At 43.5% G+C, this 23,427-nt stretch overlaps 1 protein-coding gene across 1 annotated transcript in view; it reads right to left on the bottom strand.

Moving 5' to 3' along the window:
• Positions 1–4,479: 4,479 nt before the first annotated feature.
• lama2 (laminin, alpha 2) overlaps positions 4,480–23,427 on the bottom strand; it is a gene marked incomplete at its 3' end in the record, with an annotated part of 414,125 nt that continues 395,177 nt past the window's right edge. The window contains 11 exon segments of the mRNA XM_080745043.1: positions 4,480–4,640; positions 5,911–6,130; positions 7,560–7,690; positions 8,410–8,535; positions 9,980–10,058; positions 10,188–10,265; positions 10,886–10,966; positions 12,360–12,455; positions 12,972–13,065; positions 13,568–13,677; positions 18,527–18,613. Coding sequence (XP_080601169.1) covers positions 4,480–4,640; positions 5,911–6,130; positions 7,560–7,690; positions 8,410–8,535; positions 9,980–10,058; positions 10,188–10,265; positions 10,886–10,966; positions 12,360–12,455; positions 12,972–13,065; positions 13,568–13,677; positions 18,527–18,613 — 1,263 coding nt within the window.

The raw sequence follows: 23,427 nt of genomic DNA, 5'->3' as shown, positions 1-23,427 counted from the left end.
TGTTATATTGTTATATTGTTGTTAATGTACTGACATATTTATTATCTTGCTTATTATATTGATGTGTATTACCTGCTTATTGTCTCCACCAGCCGAAGGCTGAGGGAGAGTATGTTTTCCCCTCCGTCCGTGTGTCCGTCCGTCCGTCCGTCCGTGCGTCCGTCCGTGCGTCCTCGCAGTTTGTGAGCACCTAATCTCAGTCGCCGTTGGCCCGGACGCTGCCAAACTGAGCACACACACTCCCTGGATGCCAATCTAGAACCTCTGCCCCACATTTTTCAAATCAGCCTCATGGTGGCGCTATAACAGGCCGATTTGTGTGGCCTGGTTGTTACCAGCTAATCTCCGGCGCCGTTGGCCCGATCGCTGCCAAACTGAGCACACACACTCCCTGGATGCTAATTCAGAACCTCTGCCCCACATGTTTTAAATCAGCCTCATGGTGGCGCTATAACAGGCCGATTTGTGTGGCCTGGTGGAGACCTGTGCTCGGAAGAGCACTGCTTCTAGTTGTAAATCATTTGGATTAAAAGCGTCTGATAAATGCCTAAACCTTAAACTGTAAGAACATTCCAAAGTAATCCATTGAATATGGAACCTCTCTGCTGAAAGTCAGATCATTAGACCACTCAGGGACGGATTAACCTCAGCAATGGCCCCTGGTCGTTAATTTTCAGTGTAATATAACTTATATGTCTTTTATATAGCCTGTATATATACGCATTTTTCAAGTTTTTGTTGGTAGTTACTCACTTTGGCTTTGTACAGCAGAATAGTTAAACTGAGGTTTCACAATCTGAATCTGACCTAATCTCTGCTGTAGAAAAAAAACATATTTTCTTTTGAGAAAAAAACATTATTTTTTTTTGAAAGAAAAAAACATTATTATTTTTTTGAAAAAAAAAACATTCTTCTTCTTCAAAAAAAGTTTTTCCTTCAAAAACGGCCGATGATGACGTCATCATCGGCAGCAAATCTGGATAGCCTGTTTTGAGAACCCGTGGGATACTTTTAACCTTCGCCTTCTCAAAACCAGAGAAAGACACAGCGGTCAGAAATGGGACATTGTGAGGATAGAAGGTGCTAGTGGGACCCCAAAAAAAGGTTTTAAAATAGGAAAAGTGAAATTTCATGGTGTATCACCTTTAACCACATTCAAGCTGGCTGGGCATGTCATTATGGGTGGGAATGTTCAATCCGCTGCCAATAAAAAAACATATATAGTCTTTAATTTGTGATATACTGTAACATTTGCGTTCTGCTTAAATAAACACAATAATCAGTTTGATGCCACCAGAAATATATTTGCAGGGACTTGTTGCATACACATTTTAAACCACGCCATGCAGAAAACACAATCCTGTTTGTACAGCTAAAAGCTGGCTCGCCAAAGATGACGACGGACAAAATAATACTTCCAATCCATTGTAAAATATTGATAAGTATGTGGCCGTTAACAGAAAAATCAACCAGTTTCTGAGCAGGTTTTCAAGGACACTGATGCTATGAGTAGGGTTAGGATGTGGAACCAGATCCAACAGTGAGGAACCAGAATGGGTTCCATCACATATGGAACCGTTTCCGTCAGAGCTGGACTATGTGGACTTCACGGCTATACAATAACAATACTGGTTCTCAAACTTTTGAATTTCATGGACCACCATAACTCTTGAGAGTGTACACAGTTGTGTAAAAAGTACTTACATCCTTACAGTAAAAGTATCAATACTGCATTGTAAATGTACTCTGTTACAAGTAGAAGTCCGGTATTCGACATTTACTTGAGTAAAAGTAAGTGTTGGTATCAAAATGTACCAAAAAGTACCAAAAGTAAAAGTACTCATTGTGCAGAATGTCCCATTTCAAGTTATCAAATGTATAAAAATCTTTTGAAAATAGCAGATCTACAAGCTCACAATGCGTCACATCGCGACACATTGTGAGCTTGTAGATCTGCTATTTTCAAATGGCCAAAATGTATATACGGCTGAAGTGGTTAATGTATGTTTGGTAATAATCAATCAATCAAAATCTACAAAGTAACTAAAGTTTAGAAATAAATGTAGTGGAGTAAAAGTACAATATTTGGATCCGAGATGTAGTGGAGTAGCAGTAAAAGTATTGGAAATTGGAAATACTCAATTAAAGTACAAATAATTCAGTGTACCTAAGTGTACTTAGGTACAGTACTTAAGTAGATTTACTTAGTTGCTTTACACCACTGAGTGTACATTAGTGCTCTCTCAGAGTTACCGACCTGTAAAAGGGTCCCTTCTGGAACCCCCTAACTCAGGTCCTTGGACCTCACTTTGAGAACCACTAGTATAATATCGTCACTGTTGGGCAGAAACCTTGTACCTCCAAGTTTGTATGTTTTTTCGTAAAGCAAAGCCCTGCTTCATCATACAAGGCTGTCGCACAAAACTAGAGAAAATAGCAGATCTACAAGCACACAACGCCTCGCATCGCGAGGCGTTGTGTGCTTGTAGATCGGCTATTTTCACTAGTTTAAATCATTTTTTAAATGATAAATACAAAACAAACGTTTTTTGGACATACAAGGTTTCCACCCGACAGCGACGATATGTGTACAATACTGTATGTGTGATTTAATTTTTGTTTATCAAAACTTCTAATGAAGGCCAAAATTATACAGATTGTTATTTATTTTATTTTATTTTTTAAATATAGGAATCGTTAAAGAGAACCGTTAAGGAATCAGAGGCAAGAGTTAAGAGGAACCTGAAAAGGATCTAAAAAAGGATCCCAACCCTAGCTATGAGATGTAAAGGTCTGCAGACAGACCTACAGACAGAGCGGAACACCCAGGAAGGAGAGCACAAAGAATGATTATTTTTTAGTCACTGTCGGATGGAAACCTTGTATGTGCAAAACTGTTACTTTTCAGAAAAGGGGAAAATAAATAAAGGACCTGTGTTCCTATGGATCCAATATAGGGCATTTTGTCACAAGCTCTTGTTCGAACATTTCATTGGTCAAACATTCATAAAACCTACAGCTGACTGTAGGACTCAAAAAAGATTTAAAACTAGCAGATTGACAAGCTTGTTGTAGGTTGGCTATTTTTGCAGCTTTTGTGTGATACTGTAGTTAGTGTGGTATGATGAAGGGCATTATTTCAAAAAAATAAACATGAAAAGTTGAAATATTGAGATACCAGGTTTCTGCCCGACGACAAGGATTTCATGCTTGTGAAAGGCAATACAGTCAGGAAGCTACCACTCATGTGAATATACAGTACTGTATTGTAGAACAACAACAAGAGCCACAGATACAAGGTAGAAAAATAATATTAGACTGCAATTAAGTGTTGAGATAAAGTGGAGATAAAAATGGAACAGTTTGGAAAAACTACCAGAGTTAATTTCCCCTGTTCCTCCACTTAAAAGGCACTGCACTTCTGATGTATTAATTCACGTAATCGCACAGATATGAAAAACCACCCACAGACAAAGACAAAGTAAATAGAGTAGTAATTGTAGTCACACTGCACAGCACAGCTTTGATTACAAATGACGGTTTATGTTTGCTCACGTCTCATTTTATCAGATCTTTTGGAGAATGAAACTCCTAAATGTCCTAGTAGTACTGACTATGTGTTGACCAGGATACTGGAATCAACCTCAGGGCCTCACAAATTCGCAAAACACAAAAGTAAAACTTCTGGACTTTTCCAAAGATACTGATGGTTATGTTTTCCCTTTGTTTCTCCATTTTTAAAAATGTATAATTGTCAAAAATAATTTTGCAGACCCATGTAGGAATACATCCACACTGTATTAGGGAGAGAGAGAGAGAGGGGGGGGGGGGGGGGGGGGGGGTTGGTTGGTTCTCAAAGTGAGGTCCACGGGAACCCCCAGGGGTCCTTGAGGGTCCCCAGCTATTGATAGTTAGGAACCAACAGGTCCATTTGATTCCATCATTTTGTACACTCTTAAGAGTTATGGGGGTCCGTGGCCATAATTGACACTATAAACTGGGGGTCCTTGAAATGAAAAGGTTAGAGAAGCAGCTTGGTAGAGTAGAGCAGTGGTTCTCAACCTGTGGGTCGGGACCCCCTGGGGGGGTCCCCAAATTATTTTGGGGGGTCCCCAGATGATTAACCTAATGTGCAACGTTGTTTTCTCACTCAACAGTAAACAAACCAACATAAAGTTTAAGTGTATAGAGGGTATCTGCACATTTCCAAAGTGACAATTTAAGGACTTTTAAGACCCTTTTAATACCTCTAAAATGAAAAACTAAACATTGGCCATATTGTCAAATATTAAAGTCAGAAATTTTGAAAATAGCAGATCTATTAGATCTGCTAATACCACAATAGAACCGTTTATACAAAATGTAATTCCTCAACTGTTGTGCTTGTCAGGGTGGGAGGGGTCCCCAGTTAAAATATGATCATTTTGGGGGTCGCGGCCTGAAAAGGTTGAGGACCACTGGAGTAGAGTGCCGCTCCGCTCAGGCAGCGAGAGCAGGACAGGACATGGGCTGGACTCCCTTCATCTCCAGGCCCTTGTTGAAGTGGACCTCCATGGTCTTGCCGCCCTTGGTGATCTTCAGGTTTCTCATGCAGCCTCGGAACGACCTGCTGGTGGAGAGAGCTGCCTGGTGAAGGCCATCTGGAGAGAGAGAGAGAGAGAGAGAGAGAGAGAGAGAGAGAGAGAGAGAGAGAGAGAGAGAGAGAGAGAGAGAGAGAGAGAGAGAGAGAGAGAGAGAGAGAGAGAGAGAGAGAGAGAGAGAGAGAGAGAGAGAGAGAGAGAGAGGAATAGTGAGTGATTCAGGCAGAAAAGGCATGAATAAACATAATGGAGACAGGAAAGCGAGATTGGACGTTGTCCGAAAGCACATACTAACGCAGTGGTTCTCAACCTTTTCAGGCCGCGACCCCTAAAATAATCATATTTTAACTGGGGACCCCCCAACCTGACGAGCACTAAGAGTTGAGGCATTACATTTTGTATAACATGGTTCTATTGTGAAAATAGCAGCTCGGCTTGAGAACCGATGTAGATCGGCTTGAGAACCACTGTACCACAGAACACACTACACAGTATGTGATTTTCAGCATACTGTTTGTTGTTTGTTTGTTTGTTGTTTAGTATCTACTATAAGCACTAAGCAGTATGGTATAACTTCAAATTTACTATGGAGGTTAGGAAAGCAGGTGTACGACCCTTGCTGCCAGCGCAAATTTCAGCCAACCTTTCCTATCCCTGCTTTATTCCCATCATACTGACCATGATGCAGACCATAATACTGACCATGATACCGAACATGATGCTGACAACATTTACCAAAGTGATGGGTAGCTGGTGACCGCGGTTTTCCCAATGACCCTGAGCGCAACGGTGGGGGTGCGGGGGGCTGCAAGGGTGATGACGACAGAGGCAGGCCGTCTCAGGCGAGCATGAGCCACGTGAGACACCGCCGAGTGAGCGGTAGCGAGCGAGTCGCCGTGTAGAGCGGTGCGACAGTCGCATGAACCGACTCAGCGCCGTTACCGAGTTATGTGCTGTTATGGACAGAAGAGTAAATCTTCGTCCCCCCGACTTTCGGCGCCTCCGCGCGGTCCAAGTGAACACAGCAAAGCGCTCCCTACCTCCTTGCCTACCACTTGCCCCCACCGTTGCGCTTAGGTTCATTGAGAAACCTGCAGTCGCCGCACTCGCACGCAAGAGATAGTTCACTTTTCTATTTTCTCTCCATGTCTTTACAATTAAGGACAAGCGTTTCAGCTATCCAGCCTTCGACACTGACAGAGGTGGCTGCATACTAAAAAGTAATTAGGCATGTTAAATAATATGTGCACCATAGTCATTAAATTGACTGCCAATGACGTAATTTGACATTGTTTGTGAGCCATTGTGAGCGAGAGAGAGGGTTCCATACCAGGATGTCCCCCTACGTAGACGGGGTCGTTGGTGTCGCAGGCGTTGGAGCGGGCGTTGGGACTCTCCGCTTGGCTCTTCTTGCCGTCCACCACCAGCTCCAGCCGGTGACGCTGCTTGTTGGCGGTGACAGAGTGCCACTGTCCGTCACACAGGCCCGCCCCCTCTGGCTCGTGCTCGGCTGTGATTCGTCCTGCTCCGTTGTCGACGTGGAACAGCAGCTGGACAAGGACACACACACACACAAAGAAAGTTAATTAACTCTGTGGTTCTTAAAGTGGGGTGCAGGGGGTCCCTAACGAAATGATTGATAGTTAAGAACTGGTAAGTGTCTGATGGTAGGTTATTGGTTTACCTATGATGTTAAACATGCTTAGTGTAAGTCGCTCTGGATTAAGAGGGTCTGCTAAATGCCTAGATTGTAAATTGGGATGCCCAGGAAGGAGGCAGGAGGGCTGGCAGAGTGTTGTGCTGTCTCTGCTGCGATTGTCAGCCGCCATAGAGCTAAGAAGTTTGATGTCGTTTACCCATCCTACCTGGTTCGCGCTTTTTCCCCCAATTCTGAATTCCCATAGACTTTTTTCATATTGCGTCATACAAGAACTGTGTTCCAAACACAAACAAATGATCTCAGCGGTTTGACTCATATGGATATGAAGAATCAACTGATGGTGAGAAAACGCTAATGTTACTGTCGCCAAATTAGTTACGGTAACTTTTCACCAGAAACAGACTATCAAGTATGAGTGACTGACTATCATAAACCATACAGAGCCACCTCCCCGACAATATCGCAGAGACAGTTTGTTTATTTTTGGACCACAATGCTTATATGAGACGATTTTAAGATGACTCAATGTTATTCTCCATAGAGAAATGACTTCAGTGGAACCGGGGGATGAGCGAGTCACGTCATGACTTTGTTACTCTATGGCAGACACTGCTGTTGTTGACACATTAGGGACTTTAAGCAAGGACGGCTACGGCAGTCCACTCCGGTAACCGGAAATGGATCAGTGCTCGATAGATAAACCTGCTTGGCGTCGCAGCCTATCCTACTCCGCCAGAAGCTACCTTTCCACGTAGTAGGACCCCCAAAATGATATGTATTTGGCCAAGGACCCCCATTTCAAAATATCTAGTTCCAGGGACCACCCAGAAGCAAAATTTGAGTTGCAAACGTTCGCTTTGAAAATACATATTCAAAGATTTGCACACATTTTCACGACTTTAAAAAAAATAGCAGATCTACAAGCTCACAGCGCGGCACTCGGTGCCGCGCTGTGAGCTTGTATATCTGCTATTTTTCAGTAGTTAAAGCAGTCAATAATTCCTAGGCCTAAATGGGCTAGAGTACGTCTGCTGCATAGACGCGTCACTATGGGAACCAAAGAGTTCAGTCAAAGGGGTGGGAACCCGTCGCCGACGGCTGTTTGCCTAACGATTTTGACTGCTACGGCGATTGTGTCATACTGTAGCAGCTGTAGTTCCGCCTAGCGGAGCCATACTGAAAACCGTTCTGGCTTAAAGTCCCTAATGCCTTGACTTCGTGGATGAAACCTGTATATGTGTATGTGTGTGTGTGTGTGTGTGTGTGTGTGTGTGTGTGTGTGTGTGTGTGTGTGTGTGTGTGCGCGTGCACACGCGTACCTTGCCCTGGTTGATCTCCAGGCCCAGTCCCTCGTTGCCCTGGTTACTGACCGCCAACAGAACGCCGCTGGTTCTGCTGGTTCTGAACTCCAGAGATACACTGACATCTAGACCCACCCTGTAGGTGGACACTACACACACAGACGCACGCACGCACGCACGCACGCACGCACGCACGCACGCACGCACGCACGCACGCACGCACGCACGCACGCACGCACGCACGCACGCACGCACGCACGCACGCACGCACGCACGCACGCACGCACGCACACACACACACACACACACACACACACACACACACACACACACACACACACACACACACACACACACACACACACACACGAGGAGAGAGACATAGATGTTATTGAACGGAGTTGCTTCCTCGAATTAATACAATTATTATTCATTAAATTATTGATCTTTTATTGATTATTGTTTTCATAATGGATTAAATCAGGGGTCTTCAACATTGTCATGCCAATGACCCCTTAGTCAAGAGGGAGATGAAGCAGGGACCCCCACAACCCATAGATACAAAATAGTTTCATCGTTTCACAGCACAGTGTATTTTGGGTGCCAACGCGCTGCGAGGCGCTGTGAGCTTGTAGATCTGCTATTTTTGGCTAAAGTTCTCAGAACATGGAGGCTAGCATAGGGTTCAAGTGATTAATATAGAAAAGGAGAAAAAAAGCTCCTACAACAAAAAGATTTGGAGGACCCCCTGTAGTAACTATGACGACCCCCTAGGGGTCCCGGACCCCCTGTTGAAGACCCCTGCATTAAATGGATGACTTTGATGAAGTGTTGCAGCAGTCATACAGTAGCTGAACGGGATTCCCACCTGCTTTGAGGAAGCCACTGCCGTCGAAGTAGGTCCCCGTCTCCGTGGAGACGAAGCAGCTTCCCACCATGTGACTGCCAGTGGGCGTGGCCATGTCCAGGTTGAAGTGTTCCACTTCCTGTTTCTCTGCTGGGGTCAAGAAGCATTCAGATATTTTATTGAAGTAAAAGTAGTAATACCACAATGTATGAAATACTCTGTTACTAGTAAAAGTCCTGTGTTAACTCTTTTTGCGCCGATCCCGAACTAGTTCGGCTTTATTTCTGCCTTTTGATCGTCCAGGGTGCGGATCCCGAACTAGTTCGGCTTTTTATATAAAATTATTTAAACACCCAGAGGCCTTACCGAAGCACCGGGCTAAATTTTCGAGCCGGCCGCCGGCCACGATTTGCGTACATCGGCCCGCGAGAGCGTCGCGCCGCCGATATTTGCCGTCCACTCCAATGCAATCCAGGATCTTTAGAGCTCATTTTCTCTGTTCCATGCCTATCCATGAGGTGCGCAAGGTTTAATCACGGCTAAATCGCCGAAAATTGGGCTTCTAAAATGAGTGGTAGCCAATAGCTAACTTCAAGCTAACTTCATCCTGTTCCTGTTCATGACACAAAGGAAAGTGTTCAGGCGCGTCATGGCTGCGCACGGCTTGTGCATATACAGCGTATGTCTATGGTGGATTCTCTGGCCACTGGGCGCCCTCTAGTAGAGATTCCTGGCACTGGATGAGTTAAAGGAGTAGTTCACCCCCAAAATGACTTTTTTTCTATTGATTACTCACACCATGGAGACTTGAGTTCAATAATATTATCGGAATATATTATATCCGAAATCAATGGAGGTACATTTATTGTAATCAAATTATTGTTTTAGGAATGCAACAAAAAACTAAAAATATTATTGAACTCAGTCTCTCCATGGTGTGAGTAATCAATAGAAAAAAAAGTCATGTTGGGGGTGAACTACTCCTTTAACTTCTACAAGCTCACAAAGTGTTGCAATGCAACTATTTTCTCCGAAGGTATTTGATGTACCCTTAACACATCGGGTGCCCCTGGATTGAGCCCCATTTATCCCCTCTCGCTGCCCAGGCCCACCACCATTCTATTGAATCCGGCCCTGCTGCGTCAATGCATGCGTCATGACGTCACTTGGTCACATGAGTGCAGACAGGATGTTATTGTGTAACTTAGTGTAAGGGCTAGTGTTGATCATAGCTGTTCATTGCCGATCAAAATTTGGACATTTTGCCACACCCCGCCACAGTTTTAGCCATAAAACAAACATCAGAGATAAAGGGCGTTAAAGATGGGGAAATGCATAGGAGTATATGGATGCTCTCAGCGTCGACTCGAAGCGACTAGCGGCTAATGGGCTACATCCAGGCGCAGCCCCAACCTAACGGTGAGATTTAAAGTTAATACTGTAAATACAGTAAACACGTCAAAACGTTGTGGGCCTCCAGCGACATCAAAGAGTTTGACGCGTAGACACCTCGTGGGCATCCCATGAGTTAAAGGCTTTTATCCTGAAGGCTTATTATGATCACAATGGACTGTACAGATGAATGCAATACCTGGAACCGATGGTTTGAGGCTGACGCCGTGTCCCGACATCCTGAAGTTACGAATGCAGCCGTTGATACTGTAGAGGATCTAGACAGAGAGAGACACACACACAATAGTTTTACTGTAGAGTATTTCTTAGTGTGCGTGTGCGTGTGCGTGTGCGTGTGCGTGTGTGTGTGTGTGTGTGTGTGCGTGCGTGCATGTGTGTGTAATTACCGGTCCTATCCTCTTGGTGGAGTAGTTGGGCGGCAGTCCGCCCAAATAAACAGTTCCCACCACATCCAACAAGTCAGCCTGGAGAAGACAGGAGAGTAAGAAGAGAGTAGAGGTTTGCACAAAAGAGAGAGAGAGGAGAGGGTGAGCCATTCTATTAATTCTGTATTGGATACATAGACATACAGTACAGTAGGGGTAGTAGTAGACTAGTAGTACTAACAGCCATGAAGATGATTGCGTAGTGGAGTACACAGATGTATCTTGAGTATCATACAGGTAATAGTCCTATGGGTTATATGTGTGGTTGCAATTTTGTCTGGAAGGAGAAGTTATACTCAATTACTTGTGCACAGGTTTTGTGCACCAATAAGCAATACATAAGCTCAAAACGGGTCACGCTGCCACGTGTTGTGATTGTTTAGAACTGTAGATTGTACAATGTACTGTAGACCAGTGTTTCTCAAAGCGGATTCTAGGGACTCTGTGGGTTCATTGAGATGGGTCTAAATTGACCCATACAAGTCTGTAACTCTGACAGTGTACAAATGGAACCAAATGGACCATGTCGGGTCCATTTTTGGTCCATTTGGTTCCATTTGTACAAAATGTTTGAGAAACACTGCTGTAGATTTGCTACTTTCGACACAAGTAGAACTAATTATGAATCAGACGTAGGCCTAACAGAGACAGTAACGTACCTTCTTAGGACTGAATATCACTTTATTGTAGACGTTGTCGACGGACAGCTGACCCCTCTTGAGGTTACGCAACACCTTGACCTGAAGAAGAAACATTGAAGACAGTGAGGATAGATTAAAGCGGAAGATAGAGTGAAGTACCATAACGCTTTTAATAGTGACCAACACTGCATGCACTGCATCACTGTAAGCTTTGTCATTATAAACAAACATGACTAAAACACTTAATCATTGAGTGCCTATCCCGAACTAGTTCGGCTTTATTATCGCATCCCAGAGTGCCAATCCCGGACTAGTTCGGCTTTTTAAAAATTGAAAAAAAAAAAAAAAAAAAAAAAAAAAAAATTGTCCTCTGTTTACAGAGGACGATATTTGCCGATATTTGCTGATATTTACCATCCACTCCAATGCAATCCAGGATCTTTAGAGCTCATTTTCTCTGTTTTTTCTCCCATGCATGAGGTGTGCAAGGTTTAATCATGGCTAAGTTGACGAAAATCTAAATCTAAAATGCTTGGTAGCCAATAGCTAACTTCAAGCTAACTTCATCCTCTTCCTGTACATGCACAAAGGAAAGTGTTCTGGCAAGTCATGGCTCCAGGGCTTGGGCATGCATTACCAGCATATCTCTATTATTCTCTGGTCACTGGGCGCCCTCTAGTGGTGATAGGCTGGCATTAAATGAGTTAAGGGTGATTTGTTTTTAACTCATTTACTGCATATGACAAGTTGGAGAGTCCGTGTGAACCTGAAGTGAAAGTCCCAGACCGGATCAGTGGGCGGGACAACCAATCCCCTGTATCCTGTCTCCAAGCACATTCGCTTCCATGTTACGCAATAACCACGTGGCCTGCAAACTGTTTCGCTATGGAAAATGGAGGGCTGTTGTTTTTTGTCGCTTACCATGAGTGGATACTAGAGCGAACGCGATCGGTGAACCATCGCGCACAAGATGCGCGCATGCGCCCACGTTAAAGGTAGGCAAAATCCTGGCTGTGTGGAACATTAGAAGGGTTTTAAAATAGCAGCAAATGAGTTTAAATAGCAAAACTATTGCATCTACAAGCTGTGTGTGACACGTTGTGAGCTCGTAGATCTACTATTGTTTTTTGATGAACATTATTCAAATTATTGTTATTATATAATATATTTCTTATTTCCAATTTAAATTCATTTCAAAGTCTGAAGTCACCACACCATCTTTCAGGTTCAGGCGATCTTTCTTTGCTTGCCGCAAATACTCAACATGACATGACTTGTGGCCTGTCACTTGTCAAGGACAGCTGACTAACAGTGGAGGCGACAGAATCTTTCATTTTTACTCCTGTGGCGGCGGCCTCCAGCAACATTTTGCGTGTATGAAAATGTGACCTAAAGTAAAAACTGGTGCACCCAACTAACTGAAAGCCCAGCAAACTGTGTTAAAGGGATGAATGTAAAATGAACGGAGCAGTGAGTGAATGAGACGGCTCACCTTGTGCCAGGCCCCATCGCTGATAGAGAGGGGAACGCAGCCAGATATGTTCCCATTACCCAGGTCAAAGGCCAGGCACACCTGGCCATCCTTTATCTGGATGGACGGAGGAGAGAGAGAGAGAGAGAGAGAGAGAGAGAGAGAGAGAGAGAGAGAGAATGTTAGATTGCTATCATGTCTCAGATCATAACGCTTGACCCCTTTTTGGCCTTTATTAATCGAGTGAAAACTTTGCAAAGTCTGTCTGTATGTGTGTATATCGTCAGTCGGCGAGGTATATAACCTAAAATAATAATAAAAAAAAACTATTTGATTGTTCTATTCATAAAAAATGTAATTGATAGAATACTTATAATCGATAGTTGCAGCCTTAAACCTTGAAACATAACCACTTAAACCTCAGCATCTGTATTGTAGGGAAAACCTTCTACAATCTCTCAAAGCGTTGCCTTGCGACGCGGTGAGAGCTTGTACTTGGCTGTTTTCAGTGAAGATATTTCATGTAGAGTGAAGACATGTGTCACTAGCTTAGAGATGTATAGGGTTGGTTCAACCGCTGTTGGTATGAAATGAGCTTAATGATGAGTGATGGAGCAGCAGGACATACAGTACCTGGATGGTGACAAAGTCTGCATGGTTGAATCTGGCCATGTAGAAAACCAGTCCAGACTCCTCCTTAGTCCTCAGCTCAAACTCAAATATCAGCCTGACACACACACACACGCACACGCACGCGCACGCACACACACACACACACACACACACACACACACACACACACACACACACACACACACACACACACACATTACAATTAACACTTTGCTTGGCAGTGTTTTCATGGTCATGAATGAGTACATTTGGATATGGCTAGATAATCATCTTGCGGCACCTTGCGTGGAAAATCTAAAATAGCTATAGATCATATTCCTCACATACAGCTAAAATAAAGTTGTCTGCTCGATTCACATCAATGCTTTCAACACGGTAATATTAAGAACAGCAGTTACAGCACATATGCTTGCTAGACAGTCAGGATTACAACAGTAAACACCATTTTAATCCAATCCATGTCTTTTGGTTGCGTATACAGTTCTGTAATAAATAAATCGTTTGGAACCTGGACAGAAGTTGTCTTCATTAAGTGTGTAACACTTAATGAAGACAGCCTTAATGTAGAGCAGGATGGTGACTTATGAAACACGTACTTCGTTCTGACTTTGGCGTCGTCGAAGGCGAAGCTCATGTGGCTGTTCTTGGTCAGTCCGAACTGATAGGCCTTCTCCATGGCGGCAGCCAGACCTGGTCCACACGAATCCTGAGGAGAAATGGATGTGTGTCGTGTGTCAGGTACAGTACACTGAGTACAGTATGTCAGTCACACTTCAATTCATCATTAACCCAAAAGAATGGAACTGGATTGGACAATTCACCCTTTGTCAAGTCCCACCCGTTGTCCCGCCCATCTTCACACCCATTGGTTGCTGTGTCTTGGTGAGACAAAAGTCCTTTCTCTCCATCCGCTACCATTGAAATTCAGTTGCTTCTTATTGTTATTATGTGTATTCAATTCTCATTTTAAACTTGGTTTCAGTAAAAAGGAGTCTCTCAGGTGCAGTATAGTGAGTGACTGGGCATGTTTTTAAATGCTTTTATTTCTACAAAAATGATGTTTTAGCTAATTCAACATAAAAAATGCGGAACTAGGGCGGGACAAGGCAGAAAGAGCCTGCTGGTTGGTCAGTCAGGGACCTATCAGAAGGCTGACAAAGGGTGAATTATACACACCAGTTGTTTATTTCGGGGGAAAGCAAACGTTGAAGCATTAGACACGCAGAATCCAGGTCTATTTATTTTTAATGTGACAGAGTTGAAGGTTAAGGTCATTTAAAGATAACTTATGGTAATATACTGCTGATGTGTGACCCAGGGACCTGCAGAGAATGTTAGAGAGGCAGGGGCTGAAATTTCTAAAAAGGGCCTTTTGGTGAAAATATCGAAGCGCAACGCATTGTGAGCTTGGAGGTGGGTATTTTTGGTACTTATTCATGGTCTGGAGAGGGCACTGTTTACAGGCGGGTAAAAGGGCAGGGGCTCATGCCCCCTTTAATGTCTATGTATGCAGGTGCCTGGTGTGACCTGAAGATGTCAGTGTTGTAACATCTATCTATTAAACCAGCAAACTCACGCTCTAACGCTCTAACGCTCACGCTTATCTACGTTTATCTATTCACTCGCTTCAGCAACTGATCCCAAAGTTCACATGGTATTGGCCATTAGCATTATACCAACGCTGACGGAGCCCGAATTTCATTTCTCCCAAATTAAAGCTGTTTATTAGCGTTTTCTTAGCCTGTTGTCAGGGTTACGGTCCGTTCCTCCAGGCCATGGGATCTGTAGCCCCACACACACACCCCTCTCTCTCACAGTTAGGAATGTGCATTCTCTCTCTCTCTCTCTCTCTCTCTCTCTCTCTCCCCCTCTCTCTCTCTTTCTCTTTCTCTCTCTCTCTTCTCTCTCGCTTTCACCAGGTGCGTTTGATGTGTGTCTCATCTTCCAACGGGTATGAAAAAACTATGTGGAGCAATATCCCCATACTTCTATTCACCTAAATTAGCTGTTAAATTATTTGTATCCATCATAAATATACACTCCTCCATGAGCTGCTCCTTACATTATGATGCTACCACATATTCTCACGCACGCACCAGTTACAGTAACTTTCCCCACAACCCACACTCTGCACATATTTTGGAGCACATATCTTCGAACGGGTAAGGTCTAGTGGTTGTAACTTAAAATGTTGCTTTCTTTCTTCCCTTTCTTCCCTCTCCCCTTTGCTATTTGCTTCCCTCCTCTCCTTTGCTATTCTCTCATTTTAATCAGGGAATTTTAATAAAACCCTGGGAATAAATTCCTTACCAAACAATGTCTTCACCAATGTGTTCGTAAAGGTGTCTAGTAACATATCTAACAATTTGACAGCTAGGGTAATTCTGGGTCTCATTCACTTACTATACACTGTACTATAAGGGAAAAAATCACTCCCAAAAATATGCTTTAAGTAGCATGTTAGGGGTCTAAATAGGTGTTTTTGATTATTCTGAATCCATTGCTAGCATTTGTTTTGCACAAAAAACATTCATTTTGGCCCAAGGAATGTTTTTCGTGCAAAACAAATGCTTGCAATGGATTCAGAATAATTAAAAACAACTAGTTAGACCCCTCACATCCCACTTAAAGCATATTTTTGGGAGTGATTTTTTTCCCTTATAGTATAGTGAATGAGACCCAGAATTACCCTAGCTGTCAAACATTTTGCTAGGGATGTTGAATTTCAATCTTTGTTAGATATGTTACTAGACACCTTTACGAACACATTGGTGAAGAAATTGTTTGGTAAGGAATTTATTCCCAGATTTGACAGGTATTCTGCAAATTTTCCCTGACTATTTACTTGATGTCCTATTCTCTCCTCTCACAGAGATAAAGTTAAAGTTGACATCCAAGGCAATGTGGGATCTCGTTCTCCGGTCCGGTGTAGTTCGATTAGTGACCACACAGTGTCACTGTTGTAACACGTACAGCCTATCAACTCAACAACCATGTTTCTCTTCTCCTTCTGTGTTCCATTTGCTTTTCCCTCTTCTTTTCACCACTTGTTTTTTTTCTGTCTGCACTCCAGTTTCCATTCTCTTGCTCTCGGCTCTTCTCTCCCTCTCCTTTGTCTCCTCTCCTCTCCTCTCCTCTCTCCGCAAGGCTCAGGACAGGTACAGGGACGTGCAGAGAATGTTATAGAGGGTCAAGGGCTGAACTATCTAAAAGGGCCTTTTGGTGAAAACATTGAAAATAGCCGACCTCCAAGCTCACAACGCGTCGCAGCGCCGCGACGCGTTGTGAGCTTGGAGGTCGGCTATTTTCACCATAGCATTCACGGTCTGGAAAGGGCACTTTTTTTTACAGCCTGATAAAAGGGCAGGGGCTCAAGCCCCTTTGTGTGCACGTGCCTGCTCAGGTACAGTTAAGTAACAAGGCTGATGTGATTCATCCAGTGTTTTTGTGTGTGTATATTAACTATAAACCCTGTGTGCATGGGGTGTGCGTGCGCGTGGACTCGTGCGTATGAGCGCGTCTTAATCTCTTTCTCTTCCCTCTCTCGTTGTCTTGCGAATGAAGAAGACGCTGCCTGGTGCCGTGACCTTGCTTTGTAACGAACGTTGCTCACCTCTTATCACGCTCTCTTCGTCCTTGTGTGTGTGTGTGTGTGTGTGTGTGTGTGTGTGTGTGTGTGTGTGTGTGTGTGTGTGTGTGTGTGTGTGTGTGTGTGTGTGCGCGCGCACACACACACTCTCTCCTCTAACTAACAAAAGGGAGACGACGTGGTTCGTTGTGGAAACTTGTTTCTCTCTCGGTGCCCAGCTAGCGTACGTCCTCCTTCCACGGCCTTTCCATTAAACCCATTTAGCCTGGGTTTTTTATTTTATGCTTTAACTGTTGAAAAATAGCAGATATACAAGCTCACAGCGCGGCACCGAGTGCCGCGCTGCGAGCTTGTAGATCTGCTATTTTTGAAAAAGTCGTGAAAATGTGTGCAAATCTTTGAATATATGTATTTTCAAAGCGAACATTTTGTAACTAAAATTTTGCTTCTGGGGGGGGGGGGGGGTCCCTGGAACGAAATATTTTGAGATGGGGGTCCGTGGCCAAATAAATATCATTTTGGGGGTCCTTCACGTGAAAAAGTTTGAGAACCACTGACATAGTAGTCTCTCAAGAACAGGCTAACTGAGCTCCAGTTAGGTGAAAAGGACCTTTTCTTTGACGATGGCTGGCCAGATTGCTGACATAGAAACATAGGGTTTTCAAAAAACCTTAGAAGGATTCAAAAGACACTTATAGGAATTGGGTCAAAATTCTAATTTTCACGATTTTTTCAAAAAAAATTCAATAGTTAAAGCATAAAATAATGACACACAATACTGTGTACCCGTTCTGAACGGGTTAAAAGACGACAAAAGGAGGACGTCACTCTGTTCAGAAGGACCAGCCTCTATCTCTCTCTCTCTCTCTATACTGTATATATATATCTCTCTCTACCTCTCTCTCTCTCTTGTCATCTTACGGTTCTCTCCTCTCCTCCTGCCCCCCCCCTCCCCCATGCTTCCATTAAGCTAACAATGGGCCGACGGGCTCCTATTCAGAGGGCTGTGCCTTTGGTTGGAGGTCACGACCAAATAGAATCTCCAGTCATTCAGACAAAGTTTTTTGTATATGCCTATGTGTGTGTGTATAATCTGCGAGCGTGCCTGCGTGCATGCGTGTGCACGTGTGTGTGTGTGTGTGTTGGGGGGGTTGGGGGGGGGGGGGGGGGTACATCTTATTCTCTTGCATAGCAACACGACACAGAGATCAAAAAAGGGAGCACACACTGGACGCGGGCGGTTGCGCAGCGTCGTGTCGCGGTATCGACACACGTGAAGTGCCCCGCGGTAACCCCAACTGGACACGGCGCACTGCCACACAGCACATCCATTTCCCCCGGTGGGGAGAACCATATGAGAACATGTTCACCACGCAGCAACGCTGGAAAAATAGAACAGTGGCGTATCTGCGCGGCAGGCGAGCGGCAGGTGTGGGTTAGTTCATTGAAAATAATGGGGCCGTATGTTTTGACACGCCACTTCCGCGTCCGGTGTGTGTTCCCCTTTAATTGACCCAAATTGTTTTGGGTTTCTCTAGTTGACCCCTAACAGCCAGTGAACCACTTAAGGCTGACTACGTCGTACAACTTATTGTCAGCTGTTTCCCAGAAAGACTTTTGCCTGTAATGGCAAGCCCAAAACAGGCCACTTTGAAAGTGGTGAAAGCAGCGTCCAGACTGTCCACGCATAGAAACTGACTGTACCTTGTGCCGTTTGCATTTCTGACAAATAAAGTATTCAATCAATCAATCGAAAAGACAAACCAACTAGCGAGACTAGTAGGCACTAGGAAACTTGTTCTTCGCATAGAGAGAGGGCCTTTGGTTGTGCATGTGTGTGTGTGTGTGTGTGTGTGTGTGTGTGTGTGTGTGTGTGTGTGTGTGTGTGTGTGTGTGTGTGTGTGTGTGTGTGTGTGTGTGTGTGCGTGCGTGCGTGCGTGCGTGTGTGTGTGTGTGTACTCTGTACCGTATCAGGGGCGAGCTCCTGGGTATCGGTGGGAGGGGCAGCAGCAGAGGTTACGGTGGGCGTGGGGGGGGCAGGGAGCGAGGCTTCCTATTGGTCAGCAGGAGGAGGGGATAGCAGAGGTTAGTGATGATGGCAGCACGGCCAATCAGAATGGCTACAGCGTGCATGACACTCCCAGAGCCCCCCCGATCAGCAGCACCGACAGAACACAAACATATTACCAGCATTTGTTCTCAGAACACCGTATGTGAATGGTTATTCACTGACACTCGCAGCTTGTAGATCGTCTATTTTATTTCCCCACGATTTTTGTAACCCATTGTTTTCACCCAGTGCCAATTGCCTATGTCAGGGGTCTTCAACAAGGGGTCCGGGACCCTTAGTGGGTTCTCAGAGTTACTACAGGGGATCCTCCAAATCTTTGTGTGATAGAAACCTTTTTATCTCCTTTTCTATATTAACCATTGAACCCTAGCGTAAATATTCTGAGAACTTTAGCCCAAAATATTTTTGGCAAAGAGGTTTGGTGTAGAGGGGAAAAAGAGCAGACTAAGTACAGAGTAAAAGGTCAAGTTCATTAGGTAATGACAGTTGAAGTGGTTAAACCCAAATTGAAAACACAAATTGACATGAATCCAAAATACACTGATGATTGTGCTGTCAAACAATGCGGCCCACAGGTTAATATCGGAATACTGATATATTATTGATTTCAGCTGACAAACATGCGAACATGACCTGCTTTAATTACTTTGGTCCATATTAGTACTAGTAGCTTACTTTTTTAAATATCCAATGTATTTGAGTTCATAAAGATAGCAAAAGAACATAAATGCATTTGAAATGAAATAAAAATGTTACTTTTCAGGGTTTCAATTAAAACATAGCTAAACCTAATTTAGGATTCCAATTAAAAAATAGCAAAAATCAGCCGATCTACAAGCTCAAAACGCGTCGCAGTGCGACACGTTTTGAGCTTGTAGATCGGCAAATTTTTGCTATTTTTGACTGTATATGCATTGTGGCCCTCTGAAGTGAGGGTGAACATATAGTGGCCCCCTCCACCAGCAAAGTTGCCCACCCCTGCTATAGAGACCAGGATTACTGCATGTTTTTGTGAGGGTATCTACCTTAGGAGACACGGGATAGATCGTCTATTTTTAAATGGCCAGAATGTATCGAGGGCTGAAGTGGTTAATGCATGTTTTGTAATAATATTCAGAATCTACAAAGTAACTAGTAACTAAAGTTTTTCAAGTAAATGCAGTGGAGTAAAAGTACAATATTTGGTTTCGAGATGTAGCGGTGTGTAGAAGTAAAAATATTGTTAATTGGTAAAGTACCAAAACACCCAAATACAGCGAGAGTGCAATGTGTCTCTGCAGATGAACACACAGAAAACTATCCAATGGCTGATGACTGCAGGTATAGAGAGCATATGACGGGTAACAAATGTGTACATTATTTTGTTATGAAAACAAGTTACATACTATGCCTTTAAGGCAGGGGTTTTCAAAGAGGGTGACGGGGCACCCTGGGGTGCCGCGACGGCAGTCCAGGGGTGCCGCGAGATCATTTGATAGTATTTGGAATTTATTTGGACACTTGAAAAAATATTTAGTATCATTTTAAACTTACAACGTACAAAGTTATTTTCAGTCAGTTCCTACCAAAATGGCTATTATCTCAACGTTTTCCTTGTAACATAATCACTAAAATATTGTCACTGTCGGGCAGAAACCTTGTATCTCCAAGTTTCAAATGTGTACGTCTTTTGGTAAAGCAAAGCCCTGCTTCATCATACAAGACTGTCGCACAAAACAAGTGAAAACAGCCAATCTACAAGCACACAACGCCTCGCATCGCGAGATGTTGTGTGCTTGTAGATCTGCTGTTTTCACTAGTTTAGTTAATTTTATAGATGATAAATACAAAACGAACGGTTTTGGACATACAAGGTTTCCACCCGACAACGACGATATGCTATAAATATAAGGTGCTGGGAGTGAAAATTATAATGTAGGGGTGCCTCGGATTAAAACAAAATATTCATGGGGTGCCCTGAGACAAAAAAGTTTGGGAACCCCTGCTTTAAGGAACTGTGCTAAATCTGATTAACTGACAACGGTCAAAGTTTAAATGTGACGTAAAATAAGGGCCGTGGGGCCACAAGGTTATACATTTTCTATTTGTGACCCGAGCTTCCCATTAAGCCTGTGCCTCCACACTCCAATGAACTTCTATTAGGACGTCTATTTGGCACAATCAAGACTAATTGCTTCCGAGAATGCATATACTGTGGTATATGAATTGAATATTAAACTGCCTATTATGGACACTGATTAAAATACTAATTTATCAATCTGGGGTTTGCTGACGACATACAGTATAGCCTCCCTAGCTGCGTTATAAACCAGAGCAGCTGGGACTTCAACTATTTTCAGCCCAAGGACCCCTTAGTTTAGAGAGAGAGATGAAGCAGGGACCCCCCAACAGTCTGTTCATAGACTCCATATAGTTTAATTGTTTGACAGCACGATCATCAATGTATTTTGGATTCATGTCAATTTGTGTTTTCAGATATTTAACCACTTGAACCATCAATACTTAATAAACTTGACCTTTCACTGTACTTAGTCTGCTCTTTTCCCCCTCTAAAGCTCTTTGCCGAAAATAGCCGATCTACAAGCTCGAGCTTGTAGATCTGCTATTTTTGGCTAAAGTTCTCCGAATATGGAAGCTAGGTTTCAAGTGAATAATATAAAAAAGGGGTGAGAAAAAAAACAAGTTTCTATCACACAAAGAGGACACCCTGTAGTAACTCTGAGGACCTCCCTAGGGGTCCCGGACCCCCTGTTGAAGACCCCTGAACCAGAGGAACTGCAGTGCACCTCCTAGAACAGCAGATGAGAATATATAGCCAGCGTTTTGTAGCTGCTGTGCAACCGCGTGACAAACTGCAGTCCGGTGGGTTTCATTTAGCGGGCTGACTGGCAGCTAACCTATGGCCCGTCTATATATTACCAGGCAGGTGAACTACTACCGCCAGCCCATTCTAATCCCGCTAGAAGTGCAGTGACTAACAGCCTTGTCAGCCCTCTTAGCTTGGCACCTAAACCCATTCAGAACGGGTACACATTATTGTGTATTATTATTTTATGCTTTAACTATTGAAAAATAGCAGATTTACAAGCTCACAGCGCGGCACCGAGTGCCGCGCTGCGAGCTTGTAGATCTGCTATTTTTAAAAAATCGTGAAAATTCGAATTTTGACCCGATTCTATAAGTGTCTTTTGAATCCTTCTAAGACTTTATGAAAAACCTGTGTTTCTATGTCAGCAATCTGGACAGCCATCGTCAAAGAAAAGGTCCTTTTCACTTAACTGGAGCTCAGTTAGTTTGTTCTTGAGAGACTACTATGTCAGTGGTTCTCAAACCTTTTCATGTGAAGGACCCCCAAAATGATATTTATTTGGCCACGGACTCCCATCTCAAAATATTTAGTTCCAGGGACCCCCCAGAAGCAAAATTTGAGTTAAAAATGTTCGCTTTGAAAATACATATAGTCAAAAAATAGCAGATCTACAAGGTCGCAGCGCGGTACTCTGTGCCGCGCTGTGAGCTTGTATATCTGCTATTTTTCACTGGTTAAAGCATTCAATAATTCTAAGCCTAAATGGGCTAAATGCTAACCCGGAGAGCTATGGGCGGCGGTGAGGTCGTAAAGCATAAAGCCGCGGCAGCAGCAGCAGCAGCAGAGCTAGCCTAGCGTAGCGTAGCGCCGCGCCGCTTGGCTCTGCACTCTGCTGTATGATAGCCTGTCAAAAGGTCTGGCTGCTTGGATCAGGGCTAAAGGCACAATAAAGCAGACTTAATGGGCTGTGCAACTGCTGCGTGATGGAGCGCTAAGCTAACACAGCGAGGCCATGAATGCCCTTTATCACACAAGAAATAGCCGTGTGAGTGTGTGTGTGTGCGTGTGCGTGTGTGTGCGTGTGTGTGTGTGTGTGTGTGAAAGACAGGAGGCTGGGTATGTGTTAAATATACTTTTATATTATGCTTGCATGCATTAGTGTTTTTAATGTGTAATTTATTTTATGCAGGTTTTTTTGGGGGGAAAAAGTATAAATTGTGAGTATACTAGATCAGTGGTTCTCAACCTGTGGGTCGGGATCCCCAGGGGGGGGGTCCCCAAATTATTTTGGGGGGTCCCCAGATGATTAACTTAATGTACAACATTGTTTTCTCACTCAACAGTAAACAAACCAACATAAAGTTTAAGTGTATTCATGGGTTGCATTTGTAGTCCTACACCAGCCATTCTGAGGACCAACACAGGTGTTTTGATTAATGTAGAACATTGGTTCTATGATTAACATAGAACAGGGGTCGGCAACCTTTTTGAAATGAAGTGCCATGATTTTATTTTCTAGATAGTCAGATGTGCCATGTCAACATAAATTCTAATGACATGACATCAAATATTCTGACATATTTTGATTAGCAGGACATTGTAATAACAACGACAAGTTTTAATGAATGTAGAATTATGTGCAGGAAGCAATTTGCTGTAAATTAGGTAGCTTCATTTAATTGACCGTTTAAAAATATATTTGATTTTATGATAAAAATCACACACTCTCACACTTCTGCCAGGGTGCCAGTGATCACCCTCCCCTGTGCCAATGTTGGCACCCGTGCCTAAGGTTGCCTACCCCTGACATAGAACATTGGTTCTATGCCAATCAGACAAATTGAACACCTGTGTTGATCCTCAATATGGCCGGTTTAGGACTACAAATGCAACCCATGAATAGAGGGTTTATGCACATTTCTAAAGTGACAATTGAAGGACTTTTTCATACCTATAAAATGACAAACTAAACATTGGCCAAATTGTC

This window comes from Nannobrachium achirus, assembly GCF_963921795.1.
Source record: "Nannobrachium achirus genome assembly, chromosome: 16".
NCBI lineage: Eukaryota > Metazoa > Chordata > Actinopteri > Myctophiformes > Myctophidae > Nannobrachium > Nannobrachium achirus.
Note: the sequence above shows the minus strand (reverse complement) of the source record. Positions and strands in the feature narration are given on the sequence as shown.